The 24,212-nt window shown below is 46.1% G+C and overlaps 1 protein-coding gene across 13 annotated transcripts in view; it reads right to left on the bottom strand.

Annotated features, from left to right (window-relative positions):
* The window catches only part of LOC146334054 (nuclear factor 1 C-type-like), a 280,437-nt gene that overhangs the window by 72,288 nt on the left and 183,937 nt on the right, over positions 1–24,212 (bottom strand). For 10 of the 13 annotated variants that reach the window (XR_014786399.1, XM_084824951.1, XM_084824954.1 and 7 more), the window contains 5 exons: positions 21,581–21,655; positions 18,446–18,569; positions 13,765–13,889; positions 7,669–7,797; positions 4,998–5,182 (listed from right to left, as the gene is read on the bottom strand). Coding sequence is in view for 12 of the 13 variants with exons in the window: in XM_084824951.1 (XP_084681077.1) it covers positions 4,998–5,182; positions 7,669–7,797; positions 13,765–13,889; positions 18,446–18,569; positions 21,581–21,655 (638 nt within the window). In the remaining variant the exon portion in view is untranslated. The remainder of the gene's footprint in view (positions 1–4,997; positions 5,183–7,668; positions 7,798–13,764; positions 13,890–18,445; positions 18,570–21,580; positions 21,656–24,212) is intronic. The other 3 variants (XM_084824953.1, XM_084824961.1, XM_084824960.1) reach the window with 3 other exon arrangements.

Raw genomic sequence — 24,212 nt, 5'->3', positions numbered from 1 at the left:
ATGTGTATGTGTGTGTGTGTTTAATGTAAGTAGCATTACAGTGCAATCTTACGCATATTTATTCAGAAGTGTGCCCTGCTTTGTTCAATGGAGCCAGCTCCTGGATAAAGGTGTTTAGGGTCACAGCCTTCCTTTAGTAGTAGGAATAGTTTAAGTTTAGGGATATTGTTAGGCAATTGAGTTTACTCTTTCTACCTTTTAAAAATGTGTTTTCTAATGGCATTTTCAAATAGCTCATTCTAGGTACAATTATCTAATGATTTTTAAGGGTCAGCAGAAGCAGGAGGAGCGGGCTGGAGTTGCAAAAGTCTGAAAGGGAAGGATACCATGGGAGGGCTGTGCATTAAACTCCCGCACAGCATCAATGACTCTCCATTTTCAATGCACTGAAAGGGCCAATTCACACATTCAAATGGCAGCAGTCTGTGATTCTCACCGATGTCCCCTTGACAAATAGCTGCAGCTATTCCCAGATCTCAGGTGAGGATATGTGTATGAGAAGCCTACACAAACGCGGGACTTCCGGTTTGGAGCCATGTCGCCCTGGCAGCGTTCTGCGGTGCAGAGGCTCCGTGGGACACTATCTCAAACAGCTTTTAAAAGGTTAAAAAACCTTTTCATCTTCCCCTGGAATTAAAAGGGGGAGCAAGAGCAGCACCTGGATGAAATCTTGGAAGAGCAGCTTCTTTTGCGAAGCAGCAGAAGGGTTGATCTCCAAGGTACTCTGCCAGAGCTTAGGCATCGCTCAAAGTTGTTTTGAAACTCCTATCTAATTAGGAGAACACAGGGCTGACGAGTTCCAAATGTAGTTATTAGTGTTTATGGACTAAGAAATACCAACAATATTTGAGGACCTGCAAGATCTGTTTGAACAGAAGGATGACTACATCAAAGAGGAAAAAAGGAGCAGGATCTCCGCTGACCCCCCTATACCTCCCATGGCAAAGGCTCCGAGAAGCGATGGAAATACAGAGGAGTTGTTTGCTCTGATAAAAACTTTGTCTTCGCAATTTGCTGAACAGGCTAAGAGGCTGGATACAATTCAAAATTCCATCAACACCCTGCCAGGGGTGTGTGGACTTAATTAACACTTCTTGGCAAAAGATGGAGGTGAAGGTTAACGAGCTACAAGATAGGATGGCAGCAAACGAGACTGCGTCACAAGCTTTTTACAACAATTTTTTGGCCAGAATCTCCCAACTTGAGGCTTTCACACACAGTGCAAATGTACGTATTATTGGTATTAAAGATCTACCTACTGATGTAAATTTGTCTACTTTTGTAGATAAGCTTGTGCATCAGATACCCCGTGTCATCTGATTATTTACTTGATATTGAGCAGGCATTCCGTGTGCCAAATGCCAAAGGGACTGGTTATATGATTATAGTCCAATTTGCAAGAATCTCCACAAAAAATTATATCCTGCGTTTGGCAAGGGGGGGGCGGAAATCTTTTTTGGGGATCAAAACAAAATAAAGTTATGTTATTTCCGGATTACACCAAAGAAGTTGCTGATAAAAGAAGGCAATTTACCAAGGCGAAAAACCTGGCAAAACAAATGAACTTGCAATATCATTTAAAATATCCTGCTACATTTTGTATTTTTTCTGAAGGTCAGATGAAGAAGTTTCTAAATCACGAAATGGCGGAGGCGTGGCTAATCGGAAAAATGCGTGAGACTTCTGTTCCAGCCCCATGAACTGGAATTTATAAACATGTTTTGTAAACTGGCTATGTTTAGTTTGTAAGATCCAGGCTCGGCCAGAGATAATTGCTCATATATATCTGTCTTTTTTCTCTCATTTTTTTCTTCTTTTCTTTTAAATCCTTTCTCTTTAAAATGGATATGATATACTGTACTTAAATCTACTGTCTGAGGGTGTAAAGAAATGTGCACACTCATTTATATATCTAGTACAAAATACATTAGTGATTGTTGTGAGGTTGATTTTAAGCTTTATTATTATATAACAGTATAAAATGTATTAGTGATTTGTTATTATTATTACTTATCCTTTCTAATTTTCTTCCTTTTTATTATTATTACTATCATTATTATGAGACTTTGGGTAGTAATATTTTTGGCTGGTTAAATTGTTAAGCTTTATTATTATATGTTAACTGAAGGGCAATATATGGTTATTGGAAATGAATTGTAGGCCTGCTGCCTTGCTATAAGACTGATGATATGAATTGAAATGTAAGGTTGATTATCTATGCTGTACTGAATTGTAATATTGCCAATGTTATAGGTATAACTTTTAACTAGAATGGTATTTGAAGTTTGTGTGTAATGGAGTTTAAATTTAATCCTTTTAAGTAACTTTTTATATTTTTTCATTTTCTTTCTTGTTTTCTTCTTCCTTCTCCTCCCCCCCCTTCCCCCCCCCCTCATTTTCGTTATTGCTGTGTTCTCCTAAGAATACTGTATTGCTGGGAAACTGTAGATAATGATTAGGTTGTTGGTACTGTTTATTTCATGTATAAAGATAAAAAATAGAATAAAAAGTATATATAAAAAAGCCTACACAAATGCATTCACAGTTTGACTTTACTGACCTGTGCACTTAAAAAACAAAAGAAAGCCTTAGGTGTACATTTAAAAGAAGAAAGCTGCAATGTATGGAATGGCCTTTAGAGACAGACAATAGTTGAGAGAGAATTGAAAGTGGCATGATAAGGGAATTGTTCCCCATGGCAGAGGCACATTTATTTTCTCGTGCTAGCTCCTCTGCTCAATCCTGGAAGTGCTACAAAACCCAGTAAACAGAGAGTGTTATGGATTGTGCATGCAGCAGGGATGAACAGATTCCCCCCATTCTGTGCCTTTCTTGCTTCAGAATGTTGCTCTGTGCTGTGTTCCTCTCTTTCATTACTCTGGTTTAACCAGGAGACTTTGTAAAACTATTTCTGGAATTGGAGCCTGAGCAGTTTGATACAGCTTTCAGTTAATTTGCATCCCCCACCCCAGTGTTATCCGTGTGCAGATGCACATGGATAAAACACTGCAAACCAAAAACGCAGTCTCAATGCAATTGTAGGTGTTTTAGCGATGTGCACCTGCGCTCCCAAGCATTGGCAAAACACAGCACAAAAAGAAACTTGGTGCAACCGTATATAGAATCACATCAAGGCTGCTTCCTTGTAGTGTTTTATCAATTTACAGGTGCACATCATTTCATATAGAGGATTGGGGGGAGGGGGGGGAGACACACCAAGTCACTGAAAGCTGCTGTGAACTGCACACCTGCAGCACACTTTATAAAATTAAAAACAAACAATGGAGTATTCCTAATTCATCAGTTTTACTTTGGAAACAAGACTGGGTAATTTGGAACTCCAAAGTCTGGAGACAAATCTGGTGGAAACATTTTTTGGAAACATTCATAGTGTGTAACCTACACTCAATGTTGCCTGTGTAGAGCCACCTTCAGCAGTATCTCCAGCCCACCTCTTCAGTTTCAGGGGAGAGGTCTGGCACCAAAGAAGTAACCACAAGTATGAGAAAGCAATACTAACTTTCAAATGCAGGGTGTGTGTGTGCGGTGGGGGAAGCACAGCATCTCCTACCAGGTGCCCTGCAGGTAGCCAGTGCATTAGGTAGCCCTTTGATGGTACCACCTGCCAGGATAGGCTACAAACCACAGTGGAAGGGAAGAGAAGCAGCTGTACATCAAACAGCAGAGCTATCTGTGTACATGTGGTGGCTGGACAGGGGGAAGTTATGGCCACATGGGATGGATTTGATTAGAAGCCCAGCGGAACATCAAAAGCGTTTAGAATTCTCCATTCTGGCTCTGCACCCTCTCCTGTCCCAATAACTTTCAGCATGTCTGTTTTGCGATATCATCTAACCCAGGGGCTACTTCAGAGGGGAAGGGGGGAACAGAGTTGCATCTTCAATAAGACTGTAGCTGACCTTGCTACCTGTGGACCTTAAAAGTTTTGCCAAGACTCTGCCTCGAACCCTCTCCTGCCTCCCCCACCCCTAACCTCTGGGACTGCTGTGGGCACCTGCCTTGATAAACATGGGGACTGCATTTTGTGGGGGTCAATTGTCTCTCTCCTCCTCCTCCACTACCCCGCCATGGGTAGCACAGGCTGTAATAGTAGACCTCCCCACTTCTACTTTGGTGAGTCAGAATGTGCAACTGGGCTCTAAGCCCCCACCCCACCACCCTTCAGGAGCCCCTGTCCCCAGCTGCCTTTGCCCAAATAAACATACCTGGGCCATGATACACACAAGCTACAGACAATTATTATCTGTATACTGAGGATCGATGGATTCAGGGCTGAATGAAAACCCTGCCCAGGCTGTTTTGAACTCTGTTCATACTCACAAAAGCAGAGGAGGGCATTTTGGTTACTTGGCCGGGGGGTGGGGATTTCAAGGGCAGAGATGGCAAAACTCACTTGCATTCATTCTGACTCCTTGGGCTGACTGCTGCCATTTTGACTTACTAGTCCTGCCCTGGAGCAAAGTTACATCAAATGTAGAGTTGTTCCGGGGCACTGTTTGAAAATAAAAATGGGTGCCAGCAGCCAAAGGAAATGTACAAGAACACTAGTGAGTGTTACCCAAAACCATGACATTTGCCTCCCTCTATCCCCTGGCAGTGGGAAGGCAGTTTGGCCTCCTCTTTTGCCATCAACTCCTCTCCCTGCCCCTGCTGCCCCAATGATCTTTCTTTCCAGAACTTTTGGCCAAGAACTAGGTTTTAACAGCTTCAGCATGTCATTTGGAAAGTTTACAATAAAAACAAGAACAACCCAGTGTTCTAGTTTTTATTGTGGCACAGAACAGGCACAGAAGCGAGCGGGGTTGGGGACACTTGGCTCTATGGGCATTTGGAAGAAGAACCAGCTTGACTGCCATGCTGTCTCTCAAAGCACCCCTTTGAATCATGAGTTGGGCTGGGCAGAGGTGGGCTGGCCTCCCCCGCCCCCCTCCACAGTGCAAGAGGCATCAGGAGATGCAACCCTGGCAGTTCCTTACCGGTCCGGGCTGTTGGTTGGACGGGTCGCAGGCCAACGAGACGAGATCTTTCAGAGGGTCCTGCGGATTCAGATGAGGCGGGTACCTTATGGCTGTGTGCGGGAAGTAGGTGGAGGCCGTCTGGGGCAGGATGGAGGTGGTGGGGAAGTGCAGCACAGCAGAGGGGTGGGGGCTTCGGGTGATACCTGCAGGGGGCAAAAGAGGCAGAGAAGAGACTGGGCGGCCTTCGTCACCAGTGCACACCCAGCCCCCCTGCTCCCAGGCACCTCTGCAGAGACCACCGGGGTGGGGCAGCAGAGCAGCCCCAGATGGCATGCATGGCCTTCCTCTGCCCTCCTCCTCCTCCTGGGGCAGGCAAATAGTGAAGGCTGGTCCTCCATACGCACCATCTCCTCCCTCTCCCTGGGCAAGTCAACAGATCCTTTGGGAATCTTTAACGCCCCCTTTTTTTTACCCTTAAGCGTATTTTTTCACTCCTGGGCTGGAGGTGAGCGGTCGAGTTGGCACTGACACCGCCAAAGTGGGAACAGCAGTGTCTGCCCTTCGGCACCAATGCCCAAATCGTTCTCTCCTCCCACAATGGGACCACAGTCTAGCACAGCAGGGGTTGAACCTCTTTCAGCTGGAATTCAGTTTCAGAGGTGCTCCTGGGTGCTGCAGCCTGGTGGTGGGCTGAAGGCAAAAGGGGCCAGGCCCCAAAGGCCAGCATGTTGGAGCTGAAAGCTCTTATTGCTGGTAACTCAGTTTTAGGAGAGGCATTTCAACCTTTTAGAAATTGGGGGGGGGGGGATAACTCCAAAAAAGCCCAGAAACCACCAAATGATTGATTGGGGAGGGGAGGGGAATGGATGGGGCCATCTGGGGAAATCCAGAGGGCTGGATGGGGACTCCAGGTGAGCCAAGTTTTGGCACCTAGATTTGAGGCTCCGCACCCCTGCTCCAGCACCTTGCTGCCAGCTGCAGAAACACTGATGGCACCCACCATTCCCCACTCCAATGGGCACCCCATGAACACTGGGACCCCAAATGCATTCAAACATCTAGCCAAAATGTTCCGACTGGAATATTTGTTCAGATGTTTGAGCATGTGGCTCTCCTGCCCCAAATGTTCAAAATCCAAGCCTGTCTTTCCTTTCTTTTCTAACGGATTCTTTAAAAACAAACAGACCAACTTTTAAACTTTCAGGGCTATCCATGTTGCTTGGCATATTCAACGTTTTGAAACCCCTATTGTTTGCTAAATGCCCCCTAACCCCATACCATATGGCAATCATCCCCAACCTGGTGTCCTGCAGATCTGTTGGACTACAACCCACATCACCCCCAGCCAGCAACAGCCATACTGGTTGGGGACAATGGGAGTTATAGTCCAACACATCTGGAGGGCACCAGGTTGAGGAAAGCTGCCATACAGGTCTGTTTCAGCTCTAGCTATAAGAAAAGCTACGTTCCAGTTGGCCTGCAGTCTGATACTGTCCATCACAAAGGGTGAAGACATATGTAATATTTAAAAACAGAAAGAGAGAGAGAAAAGACAGATGCAATATAAAAGAAGAGAATGGTCACAGAACATCCCTCAGCTACAGGGAAATTCCAGCTTCCTCTCAGCTTCACGACAAAAATGACAGACCTGCATAAAAGTGCTGCATACACAGGCATGCATTTTTCTGTCCATTCATAGCCTTATTAATTTTCTTTTAAAAATGAGATTTTCCTTGTTTTTTTAAGTGCAAATTATTCTGGGGGTTGGGATAGGAGGTTTCCTCGTAACATCACAAGCATCAGCAAGTCAGTGCTGTGTACCTGGCTGGCTTCTTTTACAAATTTGCAGAACTATTTCTTCCAAGAGTTTGACCCTCAAGAAAGCACCCCTGGAGAGGAATACATACATTTGGGTTCATTCTCACCAAGGGTGCTTCCAAGGCAATCTTCTGCTCTAAAGACTTACATCTGTCTTAACAGAGACAGTCTCCTCTGGTGTGTGTGTGTGTGTGGGGGGCAGAATCCATGCTACCCTTAACTGCTTAATCATGTATATTACTTAGTAGACATGTAAGGACTCTTAACATAATTTTTCCAGAATTTTTCCACAATTACCAAATCGTCCACCCCCCGAAAAATATTCCTGGGAATTAAAGTTTGGTGAGGGTAGAGATTCTTAAGAGTACTCCTCCCTCCCTGCCCCCCCCTTGGGGACCACAATTCTCAGGAAGAAGGAATGCCTGTTAAAAAAACACACATACCATGCTAGTTGTGTATAAACCACACTAGCAGAATTGCACCATTAGGGCCCAGGGTCCCATGCCTGTCAAAATGAGGTGGCGGAACAGACTGTACCATATCAGATTGCAAGTGGAAGGGAGAAAATCACATTTTTGAATGTTCCTCTTTGTGAAACGTAGCACAGCAAGGAGTGGACTAGAGCCACTCTCTTTCTGACATGCTATTTTTCTGCTTGCAAGGAATTAAACACCACCACCACCACCACCGAGGAGTATTAAAAATGTGACAACCCCCACCACCCACACATCTGTGCTACAGTCCACCCACACAGTGCTACAGTCCACTACATTTTCTCAGGACTCTACCACCTCATTCTCCAAAATGTGCCGACCTGGTCTAAGTCTAGAGTTTGCTCTTTCTGGGCTCTCCCTAGTGAAAGCGGGCATACCACTGTGTACAGCAATGACAGGACGGTGATGCTGGGTGAAGCTGGTCAGCCGGGGTGAAGTGTCCTGTGGAGATGGGCTGTTGAAGGGAGACTTGTCCATTTCTGTCTTTTTCACAGTTGGAGAGATGCCTGGAGAAGTGTTGGAGGAGGTGGTGTTTTACAGAGCCGTCTCAGTACAAGGTTGTTGGCAACAGCTCTCCATCTGTCCCATCTCCCATCATCCTTCCCTCCAGCTGTCCCATCTCAGTCTGGACTGCTATGCTTTTCAGAGCCCTGTCCAGCAGAGAAATGCCACCCTGACCCTCCCAATTAGTCCCACTTGCAGTGCCTCAGTGATCCTCCAAGAAAAATATCCTCCAAGTGCTATGTATGCAACATATTGGGTTGTCCTTTATTTTTCACCGTTCTACCCTACGTAAATATTTACGTAAGATAAATCAGCGAAAAACAGGGAACGCAAATGGCGGCCGCCGTAGCTGCCGCCATTTGTGTACGCTGCGTTTTTTGGGGGGAGTTAGCTGTGATAGGCTACGTAAATTCTTACGTAGCCTATCACAGCTGCAAGGATGGCAATGGTGGCGGCAGCAGCCCGGCCGTGGCCCGCCAGGATACCAGCCGCTGGAGCCTCTGCTGCCGCCGCCGCCAAATCCACCACATCCACCCCAGGTAAGTGCTGTCCTGGGGGGATTCCGCAGGGGGGCAGGAGGCCGTTCCGCCACAGATTCCGGGGGGCCGGATTCTAAAGAATCTGGCCTCACTGGAATCCGTGGCGGAATTCTCTGCCATCCCTAATCCAGACGAGAAGTTCTCAAAGCATGGATAACTGAAGCTAGGTTCTCTCTGTCCAGATAAGGGCGCAGTTGGTATACCAGCCTAAGCTGATAAAAGGTGCTCCGTGCCACCGAGTTCACCTGTGCCTCAAGTGACAGTTCTGGGTCCAAGAGCACCCCCAAACTATGAACCTGCTCCTTTAGGGGGAGTGCAACCCCCTCCAGAACAGGTCGAACATCGCCTAGCCGGGCAGACGAACCACCCACTAACAGTACCTCCGTCTTGTCTGGATTGAGCTTCAGTTTATTGGCCCTCATCCAGCTCATTACCGTGCCCAGGCCCTGATTCAGAACAGCCACTGCCTGACCTGGGTTTGATGAGAAAGAGGTGGAGCTGGGTGTCATCCGCATATTGATGGCACCTCAGCCCGCACCTCCGGATAGCCTCCGCCAGCGGTTTCATGTAGATGTTGAACAGCATGGCGGATAAAACAGAGCCCTGTGGAGCCCCATGGTGTAATTGCCATGGCACAGAGCAGTAATCCACCAGCACCACCTCCTGGAATTGGCCATCCAAGTAGGAGTGGAACCACTGCAGTGCAGTGCCTCCAACTCCCAGCCCAGACACCCTATCCAGAAGGATACCATGGTCGATGGTATCGAAAGCCGCTGAGAGGTCCAGGAGAATCAACAGGGTCGCACTCCCCCTGTCCCTCTCCCGGCAGAGGTCATCCCACAGGGCGACCAAGGCAGTTTCCGTTCCAAAACCAGGCCTGAAGCCCGATTGAAATAGCCTGGTCCCAAGTTGTATGGGGCTTTATAGTTCATAATGGGAGACATGAAGGCCAGGGTGGGGTGGGGGGCACAAAATGCATGTGTGCAGGAGGAGGAGTCTTCCCTGGAATCTGCTGATTTTGGGAAAATGGGGGGGAGAACAGTTCCCCCCCCATTTTTCTATTCCCCACCCCCAAGCCTTCACATCTCTAGCATTACCAAATTGTGCCTGGAATTACAGGTAGCAAGGGAGTTGTGAAGGGTGTCATGTGCTGCCTGTAACCTGCCCTGGTCAACCGTCCGGTTGCAGCATTCTAAACCAGGTAAAGTTTTCAAAGGCAGTCCCACGTGGAGAATGTTACAGTAGTCCAAACAGGATATACTGTAACTAAAGCAGTTGTCTTAGATGGTATCATGTGTGGCTTGCCTCAATGCTTTTGTCATCTGGAGCCATCTGCTGTCTACCTGTGGCACATTTGGGGGTGGACTGTGTTGCTCACTCTGCCATTGAGCTGCTGTGCCTGCAGTGCAATATAGGGATGGAGCACAAAGCAGAGAGAGTTAATCTCTCCCAACCACTTGGCTCAGATTTATCTGGGCCAGTTGGTTTAGGCAGTGCCTCTAACGGGTTTAGTCCTTTCTCAATCGCTCATTTAGAAGGATTTTACAGAACATCCAGTACAGGACTAAAATAAACCTCTTCTCGCACAGCATTCTGAACACGTTTCTACTCAGGCAAGGAAGGGTGGGGTGGGGGACAGGGAACTCCGTACTTTGCTTTTGGAGACAGATTTCCAGGCAGAATATTCCCAGACAGAAGGAATATTGATGATAATGGCAGCTGCAATGTTTATTCAGTTCAAAGAAACACCTTTGATCAACTAGAATGGCACCATAATTAATTAAGCATTAAATTGGGGCAGGGGTGATTTTTTTAATCCCAGTACGCAAGCACCATCATGAAAGAGGCATTCTCTCTTCCCCCCCCGCACACAGGAGAGGGATGCCTCTTCTAAGAGGACACCTCCCATGCATGCATCCTCTAAAAACATAGACAATATTACTTCAGAACTAGAGTTTCTTTTACTCATGAAAATTTAATCAATTGATTAATTGACTCTGATTTCTTTAATTGAGTGACAGCCACGACAACATTTATAGAATATTTCCCATACATTATCTCAGTGATCTTTACAAACAGCCCTGGGGGGCAGATCAGTATTATAATCCCCATGTTGCAGGGAGGGGGATGGTAGCTTGCTTAAGGCCGCTGTGAATTTAGGATTGGGCTAAGACTTAAGAAAAAGGAAGGGGGATACCAACAGCAGGACAAATATAACAAAGCAAGCCAATTAGGCAGAACAATCGTTCAATGGAAAATCTCAATCCTTAACAGAGGAAATTCTTCAACAGTTAAATAGACACAGGGCTTCTCTACAGGAGGCTTTTATTGTGCACTCGTGATTGGTTACTCACAGAAGTTTGCAGGTCCTTTACACAACATCATCAACCTCCAGGGCTTCTCCTATCCTTTGTGACCAATATCATGGCTTCCCCTTAACGGGGAAAATGTGGTATTAAATCTGGGATATGCAATATTTCTGTGTGTAAAGTGCGCAGTTACGCTATACCACAGTGCCATCTAGTGGCTGTTTAATGAAACTTATAGAACTTGCAGAGAAAGGAAATCCCTGAAAAAAAGCAAGGGGAAGCATATGTAAAGAAGCCAACCTTGATTTCGCAAAGAATCCAGAAGGTGACACCCCGGTAAAGCTGAGGGATAAAAGCATGGTGTACAGAACCTCACAAACTTCCACCTCTTTCTAGCTCTCCATTTGCAGAGGAGCCGTAAATGATGCCATTAAGGAGATGAAACTTTGTGCCTATTTAAACTGTTGATCAATTTCCCCTGACAAAGATAATCAAAACACATTAGGAATTACTCTTTAAATTATTACAGCACCTAACTGGCTTTTCCTGGTCCTCTGCCCACCCATCCCTCTCTCTGGTAAGATCTCTAGTAATATTGCTGAAATTTGTAATTACCCGGTTTAGAATGCCCAGCTTGAAATACTCTGTTATATTATGAATTGAGTGGCATCTTCTCAGGTTTGGAATATTAAACAAGGCCTTGCACATCCATAGTCAGCAGGCTAATGACTAAAGCCAGCTGTACTGTCACTGCACATGTGAAGGTTGCTTAACATAAACCTTTCATTCAAGGAAGCTCTTAATGTGATCTACAAGACCAGACCACCTGACTAAGCAGCTTCTTGCATGGTGAGTTATCTGCTCTGTCTGGACCAATCCTCTCAATTGTTTCTTGTTAACAAGTTTATGTGGCTGTTTCCCCCATCCAGATCTAAAGCCCTCTTTTGTACTAGTATGTGTGTGGCAGTGGGGAGGGGGGTGTTCTGCTGAATTAATCAAGCAGCCCTCTACCATGGCTGGTGCTGTGGGTTGGTGCAGGCAGGTGAAACCAAACTACTATTCTTAGGGTACAAAGAATGCATATGTGCCACCACAACACCATCTGTGCACATGCACCAACGTTACGATTGAGCAGAGGATTTTCAGAAAACAGAGATGCTTTCTCTGAATGCCTCCTATGAAAGCTAAGAAATGCCAGGCTGATTCCAAACAGGGCCAACAACAGAGAGTTTGCCCAACAGTAAATGGGTTGAAACCAGTAACTGCTCACTTGTAACCACTCTAGTCTTAACTACTCCAATTGCTGTAGCAAGGGTGCTTCTGAAATCCTCCTTCTTCTGAATTGCTGCCTTGATTCTAAAGGTCCCAGTCGCCTGGACTTATTTCCAAAGTGGAACTGACTCATCAGAACTAATGATGCTGCTGAAACTTAAAATTAGTCAGTTCAGAAGCCGAATCTAGAAGGTTTGCAATTCTTGAATGCGTAGTGAGCCTTGACTTAATTCCAACAAACTTCATAATATTTTTGCAATTCAAACCAAGATTAACGATGAGTTCATTTATATTTTCTGCACATGTGCATTCTAATGACTAAGCATCCAACCTGTACCATCTTTGCACATGCTCAGATGTCAATTGCTGTAAACAAAGTACATGTGATAACTAACAATCAGAGAAGAATGTGTTGGGACACATTATATCATGATGTGTGAGGTAGAAAACAGCATCATTTTACACACACCATGTTCCCATGATGCACTACAGCGATGCAAGCATGTAAACATTTGGAGATAATCTGAAAGCTCATAATAACAGATAACTTTTGTCCGAAGGTGTAATGTTGGATTCATAACTTGGAAAGCACATTACAAATTATGATGGGGTCAGTTAGCCCATCACTAATTAGGACTCCTTCACTGTTTTATTTTTTGAATTTCCAAAATTTGTAGAGCACGCTGTACATACCATTTGACACAGCTTTTCAGTTCCTTTTGTTTATTTGCAGCTGTTCCCCCTTTACAATGTGGTCTTGTGTGCATAAAACGTTACTTCCCCACCACCCAAAAAGCAACCTCGGTTGCTATTTTTGCTTGCTTGTTTGGCAGTGTTTTCTAATGCACATAAGTAAATCTCCGCACAAAATTAATCTTGATGCAATTGTATCGATGACTGTCCTCCCTGCCCGCCGCTCCAAGTATATATTGTGTGTGTGTGTGTGTGTGTGTGTGTGCGCGCGCGCGTGTGTGTGTGTGTGTATCAGTAACAAGGAAGAGGAGAAAGAAGTGAAATGAACAGAAGTAACTTTACGTGCTCCAATTCTGGAATTTATTTTAGAATTAAGAAGAAATGGAACACAGGGGAGAGCAACACTACGAAACAATAAAGGGACAAAATGGAAGGAAATCTGCTCTTCCTTACTCTCCTGAGAAAATAAAGTCATCATCATAATTTGTAGTTTTGGAGTCTGACCATTTCCTAGTTGTACCGTTTCAACACAATTGGTCATCTGACATTTTAAAACATACCCATATTTGTAAGTTCAAACATAACTGTGCAAAAATTACACTCTTTGCCTTAATTATGACTGCTTCCAGGGACATGAGTATGAGTGGTGTGATGGCAGGAACCATCTTACCCAATCAAACTGCCCAATATAAGGCAGAGAATCTTGATTTCTTGAAGGCTGGAGACTAGAGCTTTCTTCACACGGAGCTTTTATCCTGCGATGGAGATGGCTCCTTCACGGACCTTTGCAGGCTCATCACATGACATCATGACCCTGCCATGACCCTCCTGCACTAAATGCTCTCTGTTCCATTTTTAAATAGATCGCAGATACTGAGCTATGAAACTACCCCATTGTGTTCCGCTTGAGTTTCCACCGTGAAAAGAGGAAAAGCGGCAAGAAGAGGAGTGAGATCCATGAAAGATAATGGAAGAGTCAGATACGGGGAGGAGGAGGGGGAATGGGGATGGGGAAAAGGAAGCGGGTGAAAAAAGGAGTCGTCGTGATCCTGCATTTAAAATGGAAGCAGAAAGCCCTGTTTTAAATGTAGGATTTTAGGCTGGTGTAGAGATGCTCTAGGGGACCAGAGGGCAGGCCCCAGTCACGCACACTTACCCCCTTCCTTGTCTTTTGTCCAGTTGCGGCTGCTACTCGTGGGCGAGCTAGGGGATGCATAATATTCACCCCCTGGGCTGGCATCCAGGTCATCTTCCATGGAACCTGACTTATGCCGCTTACTCCTTAGATGAGAAAGAAAGGGAGGCATGGTTAGCACCCACTTCTGTCCAAGAATATTGGCCCATTTAATCACATACCCGCTACACACTGAAACCAGCTTCCAAACCAGTCTAACCATTATAGCAACCAATAAAAAAATTCCTTTAGGAACAACAACTATCAGAGAATGCTTGGCACATCCCTCCCTGCTCAACAAAAGTGCCACAATGGTGCTTCAGAGGAAGCCATAGCAAACCAAGTTTTGAAAACAGTATCTTCCTTTTCATTTATTTTTATATTCCATCACTCTGCTTTACAATGTACGAGGGGACCAAGTCTCCGCCCTGAGGGACTTATATTTTGTGACATGACACAGGGCAGAGAAGAGAGGTCTAACGTAAACTAGAGGAAAAATATGTGATTATTCCATTTACATGTACTTCAGCTGAGTTAGGTTAGGCTAGGCAGGACTAAAGGAAAAAGGTGAGTTTTGAGGAGGGATTTGAAGGAAGCAAGAGATGTTCTGTGGGGTGATGTATTTATTTACTTATTTATTTACTAATGTCTACAAATCACTTACATTAATAAAAGGTTCTAAGTTGTTGTGCCTCTGTTTGGGATGGAGGAGGACACAGAACATCTCAGCCTGAGTGTGTCTGGGGAGGGGCCCAGCACAGTCGGAAGACATCTGCAGCTTGACCCAGCTGGCATCACTTGTCAATCAGCCTCTGCATAAAAGAGGAGCCTCAAACCCAGTTCAGGTGTTGGAAGCAATTGTTGATGCTCACCCATAGTAGAAAATGTTCCTGCCAGATCCTGGACCTGCTCTGATGATTATTATTGAACCCAGAATGACTCCAACTGTTCTTCAGTGCATCCTTATATCTGGTTTTGTTTTCCTTGGCTTTGTCCAAGCCACTCTTGGCTTCTTGAGCTTGGACTAGTTAATGACTAACGCTAGCTGCTGCTTATCGCTCAACTAGAGTAATTTATTACATAAGTGATGTAGAAAACAATATAGCATAATGTCATAATTAAATACTTACAGTATTGTTGTGTGCAGAAGAATGATCTTCCTGGGAATGTGTTTTGGAAAAAGTATGTTTTCAGTAGGCACCAAATACCCAGAAGTGTTGGCGCCTGCCTAATTTGTAGAGGTAGGGACTTCAAGAGTGGCTGCTACCACATTAAAGCCCCTATTCTGAGCCATCGTGGACTGAACCTCTGAAATCTTGAGTACTTCCAGGAGGCCAGAAACTGAGTAGACCAATAGAGGATCAGGCAATCTCGCCTGTATTCTGGTGATGAATTGTATTCTGCACAATTGTAAAAGTATTCTGGTGCTGAATTATTTAGGTCTTTGTAAACAGGAACCAAACCCTTAAACCTGCCCTAGCAGCAAACAGGCAGCCAGGGTAGTTCCCTCAGCACAGGTGTAATATGCTGGAGATAAGCCAACCTGGCTGCAGCCTTCAGCATCAACTGCAGCTTCTAGACCTCAATGGCAGCCCCTAGCAAAGCACACTGCAGTAATCCAAAGGGATGGTTCTAGGCACAAAGGGTAGCAAGGGAATAAGGGTGGAGACTTAAATGGGAACAGGAGACCTTTCAATGGTGGAAGACGGAGTTAGTGGAGCGAAGGTCACAGGCAGGGATGTATCAAGATATAAGAGGTGACAGAGGTGGCAGTGTGGTACAGGGGAAAGGCCACGGAGGGCTTTGAAGGTAAGGGTGAAGGGCTTGTGCAGGATCTGAGAGCAGACAGGAAGCTAGTGTAGGGATTTAAGGGACAGGATTTATGTGCTCAGAACTCAAGAGCATTGAGAGATGAGAATGATTTTGGCAGATCACAATCCAAATAGCAAGCAAAACCTTTTCCTGTCCTCTGATTAAAAATTTGGCAGCACTCCCACAGGACCAGATATCATTGCTTTGGGCTGGTGTGTCACCAGCTGGCTATCTCTCCAGCATGTGGAAATGCTTAAAGTGTGCAGAGTGCCCAGGAGACACATGGTGGCCTGTTAAACACCCTGACACGCCCTTTCTCAAGTAGACAGTGGCTCAACTGTAAATGAGATGACCTCTTGTCTTTATGGTCATAGGTGTGTGTGCTCTAAAAAAAAAAGTGGTTTTGTGTTTTAATGTAATCGCATGATACGCTCTTTTAGTTTTAAAGTATGGATTGTTGTATTATGCAATAAGCGCTGAAATGCGTAACATGGATGTTGTGGAAACGTATAGGAAGCCCGTGTTCAGTCGCAGCATGCGTCCCAGCTACTGTGGCACCGCATCACTGTTGGTCCTCCCCCGCCCTGCTCTAACTACTATTCCAGAAAATACTTTGACCTATATAAGCAGCCGCAAAAGAAAAGGTATTTTGTGGCTCATTTTTTAAGTTGGTATTTTTAAAGTAAGGTTTAGTTACTTTAAAAATACCATATTTAAAAATTTAAATATGTAAATATTTATGTAGACTAAGACAGCCAAAAATGAGGAACGCAAATGGCGACGGCCATAGCCGACGCCATTTGCGTACGCATTGTTTTTTTTTAAACCCAGACATGATAGGCTATGTAAGTCTTTACGTAGCCTACACCAGCTGAATACAGGGACGCAAATGGCAGCAGCTATGGCAGCCGCCATTTGCGTCCCTGCTAGCCAGAGGCCAGATGTCCAGCTGCTGGCGGAGCCGGCCGGCGGCTCCGTGGAATCCCCACGGAGCGGAGCCGGCCATCGAGGATTCCTGGGGGGACGGACGGGGCGCCTCCCCCGCCCGTCAACAATTCCGGGGGAAGGGACGGAGCCCCTCCCCCCCCATCGAGGATTCTGGGGGGAGGGACGGAGCGCCTCCCCCCCCCCAGCGGATGCCCCAACCGGAACAGCTAAGTGATTCGTACATCCCTACTTGTAAAGCCTCATCAGACAGCCACTTTGCTTTCTTGCATTTCTTTTTCTTTGGGATGGATTTAGTTGCTGCCTCCTGAACAATGTTACGGACCTCCGTCCACAGTTCCTCAGGCACTCTGTCTATCAGGTCTAATCCCTGAAATCTATTCCTCACCTCCACTGTATATTCAGAAGGGATATGATTTAGGTCATACCTGAATGGTTTAGTGGTTTTCCCTACGTTCTTCCATTTAAGCCAAAATTTTGCAAGAAGAAGCTCATGATCTGAGCCACAGTCAGCTCCGGGTCTTGTTTTTGCTGACTGTATAGAGCTTCTCCATCTTTGGCTGCAAAGGACATAATCAATCTGATTTCGATATTGACCATCTGGTGATGTCCATGTGTAGAGTCGCCTCTTGTGCTGTTGGAAAAGAGTGTTTGCTATGATCAGCGTGTTCTCTTGGCAAAACTCTATTAGCCTTTGTCCTGTTTCATTTTGTACACCAAGGCCATGCTTGCCTGTTATCCCGGTGATTTCTTGACTTCCTACTTTGGCATTCCAGTCCCCTATGATGAAAAGGACATTCTTTTTTGGTGTTAGTTCTAGAAGGTGTTGTAGGTCTTCATAGAACCGATCAACCTCAGCTTCTTCGGCATCAGTGGTTGGGGCATAGACTTGAATTACTGTGATGTTGAATGGTTTGCCTTGGATTCGTACTGAGATCATTCTATCGTTTTTGAGATTGTACCCCAGTACTGCTTTTCCCACCCTTTTGTTGACTATGAGTGCCACTCCATTTCTTCTAAGGGATTCTTGCCCACAGTAGTAGATAGGATGGTCACCTGAATTAAATTTGTCCATGCTTGTCCATTTTAGTTCGCTGATTCCCAAGATGTTGATGTTCAATCTTGCCATCTCATGTTTGACCACCTCCAGCTTGCCTTGATTCATTGATCGTACATTCCAGGTTCCTAAACAATATTGTTCTTTACAGCATCGGATTTTCTTTTCACCACCAGACACATCCACAGCTGAGTGTCCTTTCGGCTTTGGCCCAGCCGCTTCACTCTTTCTGGCGCTACTTGGAAATTCCCTCTGCTCTTCCCCAGTAGTATATTGGACACCTCCTGACCTGAGGGGCTCATCTTCCGGCGTCATCTCTTTTAGCCTTGTGATACGTTCCATGGGGTTTTCTTGGCAAGAATACTGGAGTGGGTTGCCATTTCCTTCTCCAGTGGACCACATTTTGTCAGAACTCTCTGCTATGACCTGTCCGTCTTGGGTGGCCCTGCACGGCATAGCTTATGGCTTCACTGAATTATGCAAGCCCCTTCACCACAACAAGGCAGTGATCCATGAAGGGGGAGAAGAGAGGTACCAGAGCATAAATCTAAATTTTCCTACCTGGAAACACCTTACACTAAGCTGGAGGAGGAGGCAATGCTTGTTAAAATTACTGCTGCCTACGTGTCTTCTCAGTGGGGGAATAGAACAATTTCCAGGCAGAAGAATATAGAACGCTATCTAAACATGTTCAGAGGCACTTGGGTCTGCAGAAATTCCTGGCCTAAGAGTTCTTGAAGAACTGCTTTTAGGGCACAGCCCCAGCTCAAGTAAAGCCCTGCCATGACAACCTTCCGAACACACCAGCTGAATTGGCAAAGCAGTACCCACCATGAAGCTCAGACTTACCCACTGGAGGAAGTGCTTGGAAGCGTCCGCCTCATCCCTGTACTCGAGGGGTTCAGGTCATAGGCTAGATGCCCCTGCAACTCCCCCAAGGAGAGGTTTGGCCCCGTGCCTGTCACCACAGGCGCTACAGAAGACACAGACAGAGAAAGAGTCATGGATGGCAGGAAAGGTGCTCACTCATGGTGTACGTGGGGGATGATGATATGTGCTTTTTGGAAAGCTCAGTTCCCAACACTGGAGCACCTCAGGCTTCCCTCACAGAGATTCTGGTGGTTTCACATGGACCTATGGCCCGATTGGAGTCCACCCAGAGAAGGGCCTTCAGTGTGGCAGCACCCTTTCTTTGGAACTCCCTGCCCCTGGAGGTCAGCAGGCGCCAACACTGTGTTGTTTCTGGTGCCTTCTGAAAACAGCACTGTTCCAGGAGGCATTCCTTAATTGACCAGACACGGTTTTTACTGGCATTCTGTTTTTTAAAAAGCATAATTTTAATATGGTGCTGGAGGGAGCAATCCTATGGCTGCTAATCAGCAGCTAGATGGCCATAGGATATCTTGTTTTCTGGGAACCGACCTTCCCCCTCTTCCGTGCAGCATCACGCGGAGCAGCCAAAATGGGGCATTCCGGGGCAGGGAGGGTGGAAATGCCGGTACGACACATCCAATGTGTTTTCCAGCAGCCTCCACCCACACTCCGCTGTCTCCGAAAGCGTCTGTCTAGCCAAAAATGCAGGGCAGGAGGAGCATGGAGGGAATGATCCCCTCCATGCTTCTCCTGCCCTGCATTGGATAGACAGTCACCTCTGAGTTTGGAGGCGGCTGCCTATCCCCATAGGATTGCGCCCTTGATCTTTTTATTCATTTACTAGTTTACCTTTTATGTTCACCGCTCTGAAATCTGTTTTAGATGTAGAGCAGTATGCAAATATTGGAAAGAAGGAAAGAAGGAAAGAAGGAAAGAAGGAAAGAAGGAAAGAAGGAAAGAAGGAAAGAAGGAAAGAAGGAAAGAAGGAAAGAAGGAAAGAAGGAAAGAAGGAAAGAAGGAAAGAAGGAAAGAAGGAAAGAAGGAAAGAAGGAAAGAAGGAAAGAAGGAAAGAAGGAAAGAAGGAAAGAAGGAAAGAAGGAAAGAAGGAAAGAAGGAAAGAAGGAAAGAAGGAAAGAAGGAAAGAAGGAAAGAAGGAAAGAAGGAAAGAAGGAAAGAAGGAAAGAAGGAAAGAAGGAAAGAAGGAAAGAAGGAAAGAAGGAAAGAAGGAAAGAAGGAAAGAAGGAAAGAAGGAAAGAAGGAAAGAAGGAAAGAAGGAAAGAAGGAAAGAAGGAAAGAAGGAAAGAAGGAAAGAAGGAAAGAAGGAAAGAAGGAAAGAAGGAAAGAAGGAAAGAAGGAAAGAAGGAAAGAAGGAAAGAAGGAAAGAAGGAAAGAAGGAAAGAAGGAAAGAAGGAAAGAAGGAAAGAAGGAAAGAAGGAAAGAAGGAAAGAAGGAAAGAAGGAAGTTCTGCGTGGAAGATGGGGCTTAATTTATTTATATCCTGCCTTTTTTCTCAAGGAGCCTGGGGTGGCTAGCAACCCATATAAAAACAATACAACACATGCACACTGTTAAAATCATAACTCTAAAATTATGACTACATAATAAAATACAATAAAACCATCATTATAACACCAAAAAACAGATAAAACACTTGCCTATACCTCCAAAGCCATGCCCACATAACTCCTGTGTTAAAAGAGCCACACTGGCTGCCTATTAGCTACCAAGGCACATACAAGGTTATGTTGTCATACAAAGCCCTAAACCACTTGGGACCAGGATACCTAGCAGGCCGCCTTCCCAAGGCAACCTTTAAGTTCGGCAGGGGAGGCCTAGCTGGTCATTCCAAAACAAACAGAGTGTCGCTGTGAAATCCCCAGATGGCAGGCCTTCTCTGTAGCAGCACCCACCCTCAGCAAAACCCTCCCTCGTGTAGTTCGGGAGGCAGAAAACGTGACATCTTTCAAATGGCCCCTGAAAACACACTTGTTCACCCAGGCTTTCCCTGCGCTGTAAGTATATTGTTATTGTTATTTACATTTCTATACTGCCCCATAGCCGAAGCTCTCTAGGCGGTTTACAGAAGTTAAAACATTAAATACAATATGCAAAGTTTAAAAGCCATTTACATGAAAGCACACAGACAATATACACAAACAGGTATATAACTAAAAACAACTTTGAACCGTCAGTTGTAACTAAAGACACATCCAGGACTGATTAAAGCTCATCATGTGCTGTGGAATGCCTGGGAAAAGAGAGAGGTCTTAATCTGGTGCCGAAAAGATAATAATGTTGGTGCCAGGCAGACCTCTATGCTGCTTCATTTTACTGCGCCTTAATTTTTTTTACTGTAGTTGGAAGTGTTTTTAATGCTGTGTTTTTAATATTGTATTTTAATATTGTTACCATCTGGCTGGTAACTATTACCAGAGTCTGAAATGCTATAAGCTTCAGAGGTAGCCACACATAGGGATGTACGAATCCCACTCACCCGTCTGTTCCGGGGCATCGGCGGTGGGGAGGAGGCGCTCCATCCCTCCCCCAAGAATCCTTCCCGGCTGGCTCTGCTCCACAGCAACTCCGCGGAGCCGCCGGCCAGGGCCAGCTGCAGCTGGAATTCTGGCCACGGCCGGGCTGCTGTGGCCGCAAATAGCAGCCACTACGCCGGCCACCATTTGCGTGGCTGCCAAGCTGTGATAGGCTACGTAACTATTTATGTAGCCTATCATGGCAAAAGGCAGCCATGCCAATGGCGGCCGCTACGCCATTGGCATGGCTGCCTTTTGCTGTGATAGGCTACGTAAATACTTATGTAGCCTATCACGGCAAAGAGCAGGGGCACAAATGGCGTAGCGGCTGCCATTTGCACCCCTGCTCTTTGCCATGATCGGCTACATAAGTATTTCGGGGGGTGGCAGGGATTTCGGGGGGGGGGTAGTCCGTTCCACCACCGACTCCAGGGGGCCGGATTCCAAAGAATCCGGCCTCATTGGAGTCCGTGGCGGATTTCTCCGCCATCCCTACCCTGCACCCTCACCCCTGGGGTATGCAAGCTGCTCTCAACAGAAGTAAGAACTAGACAGAAAAAAGCAGCCAGGAGCTACTCACTCTGGGAAACTTGGATAAGCTCTGTGACACTGAACACACCCGACGTGATGAAATTCTCTTGGAAATCTGTTGCGTCTGCAAAGAGAGATTTTACACACATTCAAAATCTGCTGCCATGTCAGCGAGCACCTGATCAGATTTTTCCTGATTTTTTAAAACAGTTTGGATGCCAAAATTCAATGTGGAGGAAGAATAAAGCTTCTTAAGCTTAAATTGGGCAAACAATGTACAATGCTAAACATTCTAAATACAATACTTGACCAACCTCCCCCTCCCCACCCTCTTCAAACACCACTACAAAAGAAAAATACAACTTAAAACAAAAAACCCTTGGACGAATGAGCAATCCATTCATCTCAGTTTGGAACAGGAAAATGCCAAAAGACAATGGCCGGCAAGGGGTTTCAGCCTTGATTTAAATTAATAAGGACATGGGCGTAAAGGTTATTTTGTACATCATTCTAATTGTAGCGTATGAACCAGCCTGAACCTTAAGATCCACTCCAGAAGCCATCTTACCCCTGTTAGAGATACAGTGGGTGGATATGAGGGGCAGGGCCTTTTTGCTGGTGGTACTGAAGTGGTGGAACTCCCTCTCTGTAAAGATCAACTAGGCTCCTCCTCTTCTGGTGTTTAGGGCTGTGGTTCCACCAGCGATTTACTCCAGCCTGGCTGCGCGGTGAGGTCTCTGTGTTTCCATGACATTGTGGCTGTTCATCCCCAGCCCCACATTTTATCGGGGAAAAACTGCTTCTTCTGAGACTGCTTAGAGTCCGACTTTTCCAGCTTACCGCGGCTCCATTACGGACCCGTTTCCACAACCGCACTGGGTTCGGTATCATAGTCCTGCCCATGGGGCGTGTAGCCCGGCCTTTGTGGGTGTGTCGCTCTGACCTCAGTGACCCAACCCTTTCCCTTCCTGTTGTCAGGGGGCCCTAGCCGGCCTCTTTCAGTCTACTCCAGTAGCCAACTCCAGACACAGACAAAGGATTCTTTTCAAGGCTTTATTCCTTTTACAACTTAATAACTCTATCACCAGCGATTAAGCTATGGACAGCAGCGTAACCTATGCCCCGGGTTGGAAACAGTTGGTCCCCGTTTGAACGAGAATCACTTGCAAACCCTGAACTTATGGGCTAGGGAGAGTCCCTCCCCTTTTCCCTTGGGTCCTCTGGACGCGGCCGTTGCTTGTGCGCCAAACGGGCGCTACGCCTCCTTTCCGTGCCCTCCATAGCTTGTCTCTCTTTGCGTCTGCGTCAAGCATCCAGCCAGCCGTCCTCCCACGCGCTTTCACTCCCAGGACTGCTATCTATGTCTGGAATGCCAGCAGGAGGAATCTCTGCCAGCTGCAGGGCCTGGGAGGGATGAATCATAGAATCATAGAATACTAGGGTTGGAAGGGGCCTACAAGGCCATCCAGTCCAACCCCCTGCTCAATGCAGGAATCCAAGTCAGAGCATCCTTGACAGATGGCTGTCCAGCCTCGTCTTCAATGCCTCCAGTGTGGGAGAGCCCTCCACCTCCCTAGGGAACTGGTTCCATTGTCGTATTGCTCTAACAGTCAGGAAGTTTGTCCTGATGTTCAGCCGGAATCTGGCTTCCTGTCACTGGAGCCCATTATTCCGTGTCCTGCACTCTGGGATGATCAAGAAGAGATCCTGGCCTTCCTCTTTGTGACAACCTTTCAAGTACTTGAAGAGTGCTATCATATGTCCCCTCAGTCTTCTCTTCTCACGGCTAAACATGCCCAGTTCTTTCAGTCTCTCTTCATATGGCTTTGTTTCCAGTCCCCTGATCATCTTTGTTGCCCTCCTCTGAACCCTCTCCAGTTTGTCTGCATCCTTCTTCAAGTGTGGTGCCCAGAACTGGACACAGTACTCCAGATGAGGCCTAGCCAGTGCTGAGTAGACGGGAACTAGTACTTCCCGGGATTTGGAAGCTATGCTTCTATGAATGCAGCCCAAAAGAGCATTGGCCTTTTTTGCAGCCACATCACACTGTTGGCTCATTTTCAGCTTGTGATCGTCAACAATTCCAAGATCTTTCTTGTTTGTAGTGTTGTTGAGCCACGTATCCCCCATCTTGTAACTGTGCATTGGGTTTCTTTTTCCTAGGTGCAGAACTTGGCATTTCTCCATATTAAATGTCATTCTGTTGTTTTCTGCCCAGCGCTCCAGTCTATCCAGATCACTTTGAATTTTGTTTCTGTCTTCCAAAATATTAGATATCCCGCCCAATGTTGTGTCATCTGCAAATCTGATCAGCATTCCCTGCACCTCCTCCTCCAAGTCATTAATAAAAATGTTGAAGAGCACTGAGTCCAGGACTGAGCCCTGCGGTACCCCGCTCATTCCCTGTCCCCAGTTTGAGAAGGTCCCATTGACTCTTTGAGTCTGATTCTGTAGCCAACTGTGGATCCACCGGATCGTTGCTTCATCTAGCCCACTCGGAGCTAGTTTGCTCATCAGGAGATCATGGGGCACTTTGTCGAAAGCTTTGCTGAAGTCGAGGTATATGATGTCCACAGCATTCCCACAGTCCACAAGGGAGGTTACTTGATCAAAAAATGAGATCAGATTCGTCTGGCAGGATTTGTTCTTGATAAATCCATGTTGGCTTCGAGTAATCACGG

This window comes from Heloderma suspectum, chromosome W (genome assembly GCF_057233095.1).
Source record: "Heloderma suspectum isolate Gila_16-S chromosome W, 16-S_ref, whole genome shotgun sequence".
Lineage (NCBI taxonomy): Eukaryota > Metazoa > Chordata > Lepidosauria > Squamata > Helodermatidae > Heloderma > Heloderma suspectum.
Note: the sequence above shows the minus strand (reverse complement) of the source record. Positions and strands in the feature narration are given on the sequence as shown.